Source organism: Tachypleus tridentatus, chromosome 9, assembly GCF_004210375.1.
Source record: "Tachypleus tridentatus isolate NWPU-2018 chromosome 9, ASM421037v1, whole genome shotgun sequence".
NCBI classification, from domain to species: Eukaryota; Metazoa; Arthropoda; class Merostomata; order Xiphosura; family Limulidae; genus Tachypleus; species Tachypleus tridentatus.
The window spans coordinates 32,511,097-32,524,791 of record NC_134833.1 but is presented as its reverse complement, the minus strand read 5'-3'; the positions used below and the strand labels follow the sequence as shown (position 1 = coordinate 32,524,791).

Genomic DNA, 13,695 nt, shown 5'->3' with positions numbered 1-13,695 from the left:
TGTGTCAAACCATCACTTGCAGTAGGTAGTTGTGTCAAACCATCACTTTCAGTAGGTAGTTGTGTTGTTCCACCAATTTCGGTAGATAATTATATTCGGCCATTGACTAACTTTATCATAATGTGAACAAGAAATATAAGATACATATATTTAACGTCTTTTATAATGATTGTCTGGAACTTTTTCTTATTCTTAAAGTTGACATTTTATTTCTCGCTACTTAAAATGAATCTGTGAACAAGTCACTTTATGGAGAGCAACAAAAATAAAAATTTGAATTACATACGAATGAGCACCCAAAGAAAATCTATATGCATACAGTGTATATAGAGAAGTTCAAATAAACTTTATTCGTTTGTTTATTTGTTACTGTTTACGATTGTTTATTGGAAACTTTAAACATTACTAGTAGCTCAATATGGCCCCCCCCAGTGGCTCAGCGGTATGTCTGCGGACTTATACCGCTAAAAATCGGGTTTCGATACTCGTGGTGGGCAGAGCACAGATAGCCCATTGTGTAGCTTTGTGCTTAATTTAAAACAACAACAGCTGAATATGAAAATATGTTTTATCTGTCAAACTCATGACTTTCACACAGTTGTGGTATATCATTGTTGTTAAGTATGACTATTACAGAGTTATTATTTTTATCTGTAAATCTGGGATAGTCGTTGTTTATAATGTAATAAGTATTTCTAATGCTTAATGGATTAATATATTTCTCAAGTTTGCTTGTTTTGAGATAGATCTTTGTTATTACAGTAATACCTTTAGAGTAAATTATACTTTTATGGTTGTCAAATTGATTTATTTATCTAGCTTAGTACAGAGTGGAAGAAGTTAATTGTGTATTTTTTTCTCAAAGTTAATTCTACATTACTGCTACAACTCAGCTTTATTTACTTATTTCATCTTTTTTCTTTTGCCTCAAGTTTCCGTTTGGCGGGAAATTTATCTGTAGCTTAAGGGTTATCAAGTTTTTTTTTTATTCGTTTATTTTAGTTTTCCCAGTCGTGTGATAATGGAATTATTATTTAACAAAATGAATATTTAAAGAATAATTAATACGGAGTGAAGGCGGATGACGATTTTTGTTCAATAATTTCTGTTAATGTTCTCTCTCTCCCTTCTCTTTCTATCGGACGTAAGTGTAGAGATATGTAAACACAAGAACCATCATATGCTAAACATGAGGGAATCCTTGATAGCTGCAACACTTGAAATCCTCTTAGGTAGGATTAGAGGAAAATAACCTATTTGACCTTGTGCATGGTCAAATACATTAATCGAAAGCTTTGATCTTATGAGTTCTAAACTGTGATTAGACCTCCAATCGGTCAAGAAATGACTCATATATGAGCTAAAAATTTGTGCTTGAAGAAAAACAAAAATCTCAGGTGACAGGATATAGTTAAAGGTCAAGTTTGGATAAATGTGGGAGCAGTGACTAAAGCTTGCCAAATACGGTTTACAGGTGCATCTATAGTACCAAATACGGTCTACAGATACATCTATAGTACCAAATACGGTCTACAGATACATCTATAGTATCCAATGTGAAGGTAGCAAGAAATACGCTGGGGAAACGTCATCCTGTTTAAAAATAATACATACAGAACACTAAGGTCACGTGCGTAGAGGTGTATTCCAGACATCTGGCTCATTCCACAGAGGTCAGCCTACAGGCTAAGTTTTGTGTTCGATACCTGTGATGGTCAAATTACTAAGATCCCATTGTGTAGCTGTGCACTGAACAACAACCAAAACATAGAAAGATTTTATGCACGACCGTACATTTTGCTAATTAAAGATTAGACAATGTATTACAAGCTGTAAGAATAGAATTCATAATAGTCCCTCGCATTACAGCGGTAAGTCTACGGACTTACAACGCTAAAATAAGAGGTTCGATTTCCCTCGATGGACTCAGCAGATAACCCAATGTGGCTTTGCTATAAGAACACACACAATTATTTCATAATGAAATTTTGATATGATTGTAATGGATGATAAATTAATCGATTCTCTCGATATACACGTGATGTGAAATTGATTTAGAATATATGATGCTTTTACCACAAGTTATCCAGCCAGACCGTAGATCTGTGGGTCAACTTTTGTGTTCCATTGCAGAAAAGGCAAATAAACAACTCGTATTCTGCATTTTCGGGTCGCGAATGCATTATAAGATTTATGGCCAAATTCCATTATTCGGCCAAACAAGAGTAATCCATGAATTGGCGATGGGTGCTATTAAATATCTACCTTCCCTCGAATCTATCAGTTCAGTATTAGGAACTGCTACTTTAGATATCTCTACAGGTAGCTTTGTGCGATTACGTGAAAATTCTGAATAAATAAACAAATCTTAACTATATTAATTGTCCGTGATGACGAGAAAACACACTTGTTCGCTCCTCTACATAGTGTTTTCTCCATCCATACCAGCCGTTTTTACACAAAATATATTAATTGTCTCCAATGGCACAGCGCCATCTCTGCGTAGTTACAACGCTACAAACCAAGTTTCTTTAAGTGTAGTGAACAGAGCACAGATAACTCACTTTGTACTTTACTTCAAACAAACACGTTATTTTAATTTTAAACTTAATACGGAAAAAAATGTACCTAGTTTTGAGCCATTACGATTTTAACACCAAACTAAATCAATCCATAAATTATTATTAATATAAATATATATATATAATGTAACTTATAGTAGTTATGAATCAGAGTAACCAATCAAAATGAAATAGCCGAAATAGAAACTTTATTCTTTGTTGTTTTGCTTATCTATTCTGGCGAATCCCGGCACAGCCAGGTGGTTAGGGCGCTCGACTCTTAACCTGAGGGTCGCGGGTACGAACCACAAACATGCTCGCCCTTTCAGCTGTGGGCGTGTTATAATATAACGGTCAATCCCAGTATTCGTTGGTAAAAGAGTAGACCAAGAGTTGGTGATGACTAGCTATCTTCCATGAAGTCTTACACAATAAAGTAGGGACGACTCGCCCTCGTGTAGTTTTGCGCGAAATTCAAAACAAACTATTTTAGCACAAAGCTACACAACAGGCTATCTAAGTTCTATCCACCAACGGGAATCAAATTCTGGATTTTAATGTTGTAAGTCCGAAAATTTACAGGCCCGGCATGGCCAGGTGGATTAAGGCGTTTGACTCGTAATCTGAATGGTGCGGGTTCGAATCCCCGTCACACCAAATATGCTCACCCTTTATATGGCCCGACATGGCCAAATGGGTGAAGGCGTTCGACTCGTAATCCGAGGGTCGCGGGTTCGAACCCCGGTCGCACCAAACATGCTCGCCCTTTCAACCGTGAGGGCGTTATAATGTTACGATCAATCCCATTATTCGTTGGTAAAAAGAGTAACCTAAGAGTTGGCGGTGGGTGGTGATGACTAGCTGCCTTCCCTCTAGTCTTACACTGCTAAATTAGGGACGGCTAACGCAGATAGCCCTCGAGAAGCTTTGCGCGAAATTCAAAACAAACAAAAACAAAACCGAAAATTTACCGCTGATCAATTGCGGACTTTTCCTTTATGACATACTCCATGTTTCAGATTGATATAAAAAGATAGTTTTTAATAGAGTTTATTTGTATAAGAATATAAAAAGTAAATACAAATTCGGTCATTATAATAAATATAGATAGATTATATTCTTAAGTCCTGTGTTACAGCATTTTTTTGTCTGTCTAATAGAAGCATTCCACCCACTATAGAGAAGTCCACTCTTGGAAAGCAGTAGAGTTTTATTACTTTTTATAAATTTATTCACGAAATATCTTTCAATCTTACGTTATATTTACTATTTTGCTACAAAGAGAAATATTTTTATATATATTTATAATTATAAGCAAGTTTCGAGAAGGTCCTCTAGTGGCACAGCGGCATGTCTGCGGTCTTACAACGCTAGAAACCGGGTTTCGATACACGTGACAGTCTTAGCACAGATAGCCAATCATGTAATTTTGTGCTTAACTTCAAATAAACATAGTTTTGTTAAGTTTCAAACTAGGCGAATATTAATGTTATTTGTCAGCTTATAAGTTACCTAAAGTTTAGAAGGTGATATTGTGATGGGAAAGTCATTATCGTTTTGTTTTCTATTTTAGTGTGTTGTTGTTGTTGTTTTTTACTATGCTGACTTCAAAATTTGTTCTATAAGTTTATACCTACTCATAAGTTTCAACTTATTGAATAATATGACCATGTTTCAGTTGAGACCAGCAGTGGAATTTGTGGATAAAAGACATAAGGAGTAATGTAAGACTATTTTGTGGATACACACACGTTTCGAGCGCTGATATGTAGTTGGAATAATTACTTGTACAGATAAACCATTTTGTGCTCATCAGCTGATTTATATTTATACACCAACCAGAGAAAAATATTAAAAGCTAGTGCCATTGTTTACAGAGCAACGGAGAAACACTTGTTCGGTAACACAGAGAAATATGTTCGGTAACACAGAGAAGCAGCTTTAAAACGTAAATAAGCTGTTGATGAACAAATAAAATGGGTATTGATTCCTTTTAAAGACGTATACTTTTTAATAACTTGTGTGTGACGTAAGTGAAATTTTAAAAAAGTAAGACAAAAAACAAAAGGGTTAAACGCCCTCTATTTCCTGGTGTGACCACCATGTCACGTAAAATAATTTTCAGGTTACACGACAGGTTTTGTGTTCAGATTCATCTTTCAAAAAAAAAAAAATGTTGCGTTCAGATTTACCAATACACCTCATGTTTTGTGTTGTGGTTTATCGTTACACCTCATGTTTTATGCTGTGATTTATCGTTACACCTCATGTTTCGTGTTATGGTTTATCATTACACCTCAAGTTTCGTGTTGTGATTTATCGTTACACCTCATGTTTCGTGTTATGGTTTATCGTTACACCTCATGTTTTGTGCTGTGGTTTATCGTTACACCTCATGTTTCGTGTTGTGGTTTATCGTTACACCTCATGTTTCGTGTTATGGTTTATCGTTACACCTCATGTTTCGTGTTATGGTTTATCGTTACACCTCATGTTTCGTGTTATGGTTTATCGTTACACCTCATGTTTCGTGTTATGGTTTATCGTTACACCTCATGTTTCGTGTTGTGGTTTATCGTTACACCTCATGTTTCGTGTTGTGGTTTATCGTTACACCTCATGTTTCGTGTTGTGGTTTATCGTTACACCTCATGTTTCGTGTTGTGGTTTATCGTTACACCTCATGTTTCGTGTTGTGGTTTATCGTTACACCTCATGTTTCGTGTTATGGTTTATCGTTACACCTCATGTTTCGTGTTATGGTTTATCGTTACACCTCATGTTTCGTGTTATGGTTTATCGTTACACCTCATGTTTCGTGTTGTGGTTTATCGTTACACCTCATGTTTCGTGTTGTGGTTTATCGTTACACCTCATGTTTCGTGTTGTGGTTTATCGTTACATCTCATGTTTCGTGTTGTGGTTTATCGTCACACCTCATGTTTTGTGCTGTGGTTTATCGTTACACCTCATGTTTCGTGTTGTGGTTTATCGTTACACCTCATGTTTTGTGCTGTGGTTTATCGTTACACCTCATGTTTCGTGTTATGGTTTATCGTTACACCTCATGTTTCGTGTTGTGGTTTATCGTTACACCTCATGTTTTGTGCTGTGGTTTATCGTTACACCTCATGTTTTGTGCTGTGGTTTATCGTTACACCTCATGTTTCGTGTTGTGGTTTATCGTTACACCTTATGTTTTGAGTTGTGGTTTATCGTTACACCTCATGTTTTGTGCTGTGGTTTATCGTTACACCTCATGTTTTGTGTTGTGGTTTATCAGTTCACTTCAAAGCTTTGTCTTCATGTTTGTGGTCCTTTTGGGAAAAGAGAGGAAATACAGGCTAAGAAAAACTTGAAAAAGACAGTTCATATGTAAGAGGTGACAAGCACTGATTTACTTACAACACTCGTTTTGTAAGAAAATGTCTGAAGATAACTCAAGATACGTCGTACAAAGTTGGAGCAGACGAGAATCTCCATATGTCGTGTTTACTAAGCTGCAACGCTTATTGTAAAAGATGATACCCATATGTGATTTTTACAAGGTTGTAACAGTTGTACTGGAAGACGGTATTCACATGTCATTGTTTACTAAGCTGTATCATACTAGAAGGCAGTAGTAATCATATGTTGTTTAGGTTGTAACAGATGTATTAGAAGATAGAACTTATGTTGTTGTTTTTACGATTTGTACTGTGCTAATGAAATGTAGTACTTGTACGTTAGAATGAAATCACTCGTCCTTCATTCTTGTTTATATTATCGTACTGTTTTTTTTAAAAAAAGATAGTTATTTATCAAGAAATGAATAATGAAATCCGGATAGATTCGAACACGTGACTTTACTTTCCAGACCTTTATTTTAGTCTAGAAAATCAACGTGCTGATCTAATTGAATGTCATAATTGTAATGGTTGGTAGAAACATCGCAGAGTATTAACCCACATTTTACAGCAACCCAACTCTATCTCATGTAAAATATAGTGTATAACATTTCAGTTATGTTTATATTAGCTACTACTTGCTTCTTGGGACCCAAACACCGAAACTTCTCAGTAGCTAGCGACTCCCCCTGGTGGTTGTTAAATATATAATACTTTGGAAGGCCCTGAATTACACCTACCTTTAGGTAATGTTATAACATTTCTGAAAAAAAAGCCACTTTCTACAGTTTAAAATTCTGAATTGTTTGTTATATTCAAAACGTGAACACCAGTAAGTAGATTTTTCCAAACCTTGATCTAACCCTTGTTGTCGTTCTGATTGCTAGGTTTTAAAGAAAATTGACTTGAATATTCTAAGCTTCTGGTTATTCCTTTTGCTTATATCAACTAAAATATACGCGTCGTTTCTCCTAGTTAACTCACCGGTTTTCTGAAAATGTTGGCTATAAATCGAGTTCACACGCATTCTGTTTCCTGCAATACGTTTCGAGCTTGATTGTTCTATAATTGCAGCTTCCAAAACGTACTGCGGACGTGCACACTCAACAGTTCAACCGACCGTGAAATAACTATATTAACTTTTTATTTTTTTAAACATTTCGGTGATGCACATACTGTTATAAATCACCACAAAACGACAATATTTCTGTTGTGCTACAGGGCGAAAAGCATCTTATGTGTTCACTCATGAAAGGCGCGGGATTCCAATACGATCTGTTGTTATCGTGTTACCTAAACCGCGCTTTAACAAACGTGCTGCGGCAGGACTCCATAGGTAAAGGGAGGAGAATATGTTTGATTGTTTTTTTTAATTTCGCGCAAAGCCACACGAGGGCTATCTGTGCTAGCCGTTCCTAATTTAGCAGTGTAAGACTAAAGGGATGGCAGCTAGTCACCACCACCCACCGCCAACTCTTGGGTTACTCTTTTACCGACGTATAGTGGAATTGACCGCACATTATAACGCCTCCACAGCTAGAAGGGCGAGCATGTTTGATGTGACGAGAATTCGAACCCACGGCCCTCATATTACGAGTCGAGCGCCTTAACCCACCTGACCATGCCTGGCTGTATATGAAGAATATCTAACCACTACCAAATATTACCATGAGTATTCACCCTTTTTTGTTTAGATAACGCCTGGATACATTTAATGTAAAAATATATATAAATAAAAGTAGATTGATGTAATTTCAAATGTAATATTTTAGATATCATATACCTTTATGGGCGTTATTACCTTGTTGCAAACAGCCATTTGTTGTATGCGACTGAATTTATCGCAACTTCTATAATCATTAAAGAAAGAACAAAAAATATAATGCAGTAAGAAAACCAACATAAACTTTCAGGTATTTGAAAAACAGAAAGTATTCGTTCGCGATTACCAATATACTGAAAGATACGATTCCATTACTGAACACTTTAGCAGACAAAAAAGTTCCTCATGCTTAGAACACACTCGTGGGAAGAGGCTATAAGATACAATAAAAATTGCAGTTATGAGCGGCATTTGAAGTGTTTTTTTTTCGTTGTCACTACACGTTAAGTTATTATTACAACCAAGACTACTTTGTTCCTGTTGTGTATAGGGGAAAAAAAATCTTATTTGCGCGTTTTTAGATTAGTTCGTGAAGAAGTGATTGAATAAGCGAAATAAAAAAAAAATCACCCATAAAACTTTTAAATCTGCGTTGTTTGGCAACTTCGTGAAAAGTAGAAATAGCCTTAACGTAATGATCACGCCTTCGTTTCCAAAACTGTAACTGGAAACGTCTACAGCGAAATAGAAAAACAAACAAAATTTGGTAACAACTGTCGCAAATATTGTGTTTTATATAAATTCATACAGGTAGACTATAACCCAGTTTAAGTGATATAAAAAAAAATAGTTCCACTAGCTTATTTTCCTTACGGCTGAGTTTAACCAATAAGAATGAACGATTGCTAGTTCATGTCTGTTTCTTTCGACTAGTAATGGTTTGATGTTTTTAATAGCTCAGTGATTTTAAACTTAAACTCATGTGTTAAAACTTTTTTAATATTGAAGTTGATTTATTTTTTTATTTTCGTTAAGCGCAAAGCCGCAGAAAGGACTGTCTGTGGTGTGCTCACTGCAGGGACCGGTACCCTGTTTTTGTGTTTTAAGTTGTCAAACTTGCTGCTAAACCACTAGGAGGCTATTGAGATTGAGGATTGTTCTTCTTGTGTTTTACGACCCTGCCCCTATTTAAAGTTCATCATTTGGCTATACTGAAGATCTTCCTTTAATTGAAATAAATATTTCGTTCATCCATTATGTAACTATTTGGACCCCGCTAGTACAGCGGTAAGTCTACGGATTTTACAACGCTAAAATTAGGGGTTCGATTCCCCTCGGTGGACTCAGCAGATAGCTCGATGTGGCTTTGCTATAAGAAAACACTCACACACACACGTTAGGATTTTAATTAGGCCTGGCAAGGCCAGGTGGTTAAGGCACTGGACTCGTAATCTAAGGGTCGCAGGTTCGAATCCCAGTCACACCAAACATGCTCTCCCTTTCGGCTATGGGGTCGTTATAATGTTATAGTCAATCCCACTATTCGTTGGTAAAAGAGTAGCCCAAGAGCTAGCACAGATAGCCCTCGAGTAGCTTTGCGCGAAATTCAAACCAAACCAAATATTTTAATTATTAAATGTGTCTGGGCTATATCTGTAAAAAAGAAAAGATTATCATGCCGTTTGTTGTTTTTATAGTAAGGCTGTAACGTGTAACAAGCATAGTAAATAATGAATAAATGAAAAAAAGTAAGACAAACATGCTATTTACTGTCTTTATGGTAAGAAGTAAAATAATTTTACTGCTTCCCGTCTTTACGGTAAAAATTAAAAAAAGAACAAAGATAGCAAATTACAACTTAATGGTAAAAACTTAAGATAAACTATGAGCACCCAGTATACTGACTTTGTGGTAACATTTCAGATAAGCGACATACTGACAACTGTTTTTTTCTATTGTTTGCTGTCAACTTTCTTTAATTACACCAAAACCTAAATAAATAGTTTTTGTGCACTTCAATTAACGTTAAAGATAACTGTGAGTTATATATCCTTTCGAATTCCCCTAAACTTTGCTACGAAATGAGAACAACTCCCTCGATGCTGAAGTATCCAGGAGTAATAAGAAAATAAATCACAAGTAACTTTCACGACTTATTTCAAATAAATGTAATATGAGCGGTCGATATAAATATCGCTTTAACTGTATTTAAGGTAAATATTGCTGTCGCAAATGTGTCTTATTAGTGAAGGGCTTAAGAAACTGTTAGAGTCTTATAACTTAACTGTAATTTCTAATCTTTCTGTAAAAAATACCCACACTGATACCACTCTCTTCCTACTCAGGCCTGGCATGGCCTAGCGCGTTAAGGCGTGCGCTTCGTAATCTGAGGGTCGCGGGTTCGCGCCCGAGTCGCGCCAAAACATGCTCGCCCTCCCAGCCGTGGGAGCGTTATAATGTGACGGTCAATCCGACTATTCGTTGGTAAAAGAGTAGCCCAAGAGTTGGCGGTGGGTGGTGATGACTAGCTGCCTTCCCTCTAGCCTTACACTGCTAAATTAGGGACGGCTAGCACAGATAGCCCTCGAGTTGCTTTGTGCGAAATTCCCAAAAACAAAACAAACAAACTCTTCCTACTTGAAAGTTTTTTTTACCACACAGGCATCAGTCACTTTAACTTTATGTAACACACTTGTATTAAGAATTAGTAATCAAACACTGATTAAGTGAAGCTTATAGATTAAAGAAATGTGTACATTGCGACTGGTTAACGTATTCTGAGCGACCCTTGACAAAAGCGCTTCTGATGACGTGCGTAGACATCTTAGCAACTAATTATGACTTCGACTTTGTGCTGTAAGCCAACACGTGGTGTGCATTGTCTCATTTTTTTCAGTGGTATGAACTGGTGTCAAATAACATGTTATTGTCAAACATCTCTGACTTAGTCGTCCGTTACACTCACTTGTTGCTAAATATTTTCAAGTGTTTATTTTTTCTCGAATTTATAAGAGATAATCCCAGAATTTGGCGTTGGTTGTTTCTTAAAATTAATTCCTAATTTGTTTTAGATTTCATAAAGGTTAAAATTGTGCCCCAAACAACCAAATGTTTATTGTTTGTTCTTGTAACTGTCGTTAAGAAGTCATTATTTGAAATCCTTTCCCCTTGATCAATAACGCTTCCTAAGGTAAGTAAAAGGTAAGCCTTTCGATAACTCAACTTAGTCAACAGCAACAAAATCGCGCGGCCTCGCAGTAGAGCTCTGGATACACGAGCTTTGTTTGTTTGTTTGTTTGGGAATTTCGCACAAAGCTACACGAGGGCTATCTGTGCTAGCCGTCCCTAATTTAGCAGTGTAAGACTAGAGGGAAGGCAGCTAGTCATCACCACCCACCGCCAACTCTTGGGCTACTCTTTTACCAACGAATAGTGGGATTGACCGTAACATTATACACCCCCACGGCTGGGAGGGCGAGCATGTTTAGCGCGACGCGGGCGCGAACCCGTGACCCTCGGATTACGAGTCGCACGCCTTACGCGCTAGGCCATACCAGGCCTATACACGAGCTAGTGGGCGAATCCGTACAATATCACAAAGGTTTCCATGCACTTTAAGGTTTGAGTGCGTTACACGAGTGAGAGTCAGTCCTTTAAAATAGATAATGGGTGGAAGGGCGCTGCTAAATGGGTGCCATCCTTCTGATTAGTAGTTAAAAATTAGGGAAAGCGGCAAATAGCTTTAACAGCTTTGGCATAAATATAAAACACAATTGGAGAGAAAACTTTCACGGCATCTGATATTTGGAAATTTTTTTAGTCACATATGTAAAATTAATCAGCGAGTTTTACATATATTTTAATCTTTTCAGCACTTAATTTTTCTAATATAATGTGTATAAAAATGTGCTTACACAGCTAATTCTGATTACAGAATTGATTGATCGAAATTTCAAGGTTCACTTGACAGTTACTATTGTTTTTTGAGAGTAATTTTATATTGAAATAAGAGGGGTGAATGTAATATTACGTTTAATTCATATTAAGAAATAATTATTAAAGCAAAATTTTTTCAAGATAAAAGTTCTTTAATTCTGTAAAAAACAAGCATTATAACCACCCGCCAGCCTCGTTACTTTGTTGTAGCGAGGTAAGTGAAAGAAAAGTAGGCCAGTCAGAAATCCACAAGAGAATACACATAGAGTGATTGGTCTCTTAACACAATAGTAAATTCCAACTTTGGCCCATTTACTACTACGTGTGTAGACATCGTGTTTTTTTTTCTTCCAGGAAGTCGGACCTACGGTTGGCTGCTTGATAAAACAGAAAGAGAATGGTAGCCATATTGTAATAAATAAAACATTCTTCACACGTACGACTCTTGTATATCGGCGTAAGAAGAGAGGAATAATTTCCCCAAGGCCCAAAAATAAGATGGGTCTAAAGACCCAGTGGTACTCTGGAAAATATATAAATGACATGGAAAAAGGGAGAATAAGATATGCTAATGATAGAAACTTACAACTCAATTGGAGTTTTGCCTCAACTTTCAGTTTGTGTGTGTGTGTATTGGGAAAGTTTTCAAATTCATTCATCTTCAGTCATTTTTCAGGTTAACTGATATGTAATTGAACATATTATAGCATTTTCAGATGGGTAATTTGTTTAGAAGGATCATAGCACAACACTTGTCATTACAATAGTACAAAATAATAACGTTTTCGACAGTATTGTTTATTCATGGAAAAAAATCGATTTAGAAGGAACGAGTGAGAAACCTGCTCGATATGGAAGGCAAAAATAAAAGCCCGACCTAGATATGGCTTGAAAAACAATGAAGATTGTGTTTACCTTCCAGTCAGCTAACCCTAAATTTACTTTGGAGAAAGCACGTAAGAGCAATTTCAAGTGATGGTAACTATAACCATTCTTAGATCGCTATCATCTTAATATTCTCGTATCATTTACCATTGAAAATATATTTTCGTATTAGATGAGCAGCTGATAATTTAGGAAGGGTCTGAGGGTAGAGGAATAAATTTATTTTAGGAAGACAGGATATTAGGTGGAAAGAAAGGCCCTGCCTGAGGGTCTTTCGGAGTCTCCTTACGTCACTGTTCTGTTTTTTGTCTATAGTTACTAAAAAACAAACATTTAGGCCTATCAATAGTTATTATAAAGATTTGATAAATATGAAAGAAAAGGGGAGAACCGCATTTATAGTTAGGGTTAACCAAATGTTTTTGTCTTGACATACTGAAACGTTATTTGGAGAAATCGTAATTTATTTTAATATAATGCATACAGTTTGAAATTTTTAGCTGGACTTAAAAAATGATTGTTAAGCAATACATCTTAACTTTCAAGGTAAAAAGCAATTTCTATTTTGATACAGATTGAATATTCGTTTCGATTCACAATGTTTTTCATCAGGGCGAGAAATCTTTGCCAATAGTGCATTGTCTGTAACTTATGCAACGTATTGATGAAAACGGGTACACATTCGTTCCATAATTTCTTTATAATAAATTTTTCTCATAGCGTGTTATTAGGTTTTAGTGACGTTCAGTGGCTCAGCGGTAAGTCTGAGCTGGAAGTTTATAACACAAAACATGGGGATTTGATACCCACTGTGGGCATAATAAAGATAGCTCATTGTATAGCTAGCTAGGTTCGTACTTAACGACAAGTCAAACAAACGTTCTGAGGTAAATAAGTTTTGTTTTGTGTCTTTATTTAGTTTAACTCTTTCACATATATATATACTTTTTTTTGTGCAGTTGCAATGACGTCACAACCTGCTAACGAATCAGAATTACAGTTATACAGAGTCCTTCAACGAGCAAACCTTCTGAATTACTACGACACATTTATTTGCCAAGGTGAGTCATCTTTACATTATTATTATCGCTAGAACAATTGAATAATAAGAATAGTTTTGCTTAACTAATTTTCACACGTAAAATCCAGAAGCGTCTAGCTGACCATATTAGCTTGTGCCTCAACCCTGTTCGTTTAGACTCATTTAATTGGTTTTTCCATGTAATTTACTTTACAACGGAGGCCCGGCATGGCCAGGTGGTTACGGCGCTCGACACGTAATCTGAGGGGTCGCGGATTCGAATCCCCGTCGCATCAAACATGC

The 13,695-nt window shown here is 36.3% G+C and overlaps 1 protein-coding gene across 1 annotated transcript in view; it reads left to right on the top strand.

The window, feature by feature from the left end:
• LOC143225002 (NGFI-A-binding protein 1-like) overlaps nt 1–13,695 on the top strand; it is a 154,364-nt gene that overhangs the window by 61,164 nt on the left and 79,505 nt on the right. Inside the window, 1 exon segment of the mRNA XM_076453611.1 lies at nt 13,331–13,432. Within this exon segment, the coding sequence (XP_076309726.1) occupies nt 13,331–13,432 (102 nt within the window).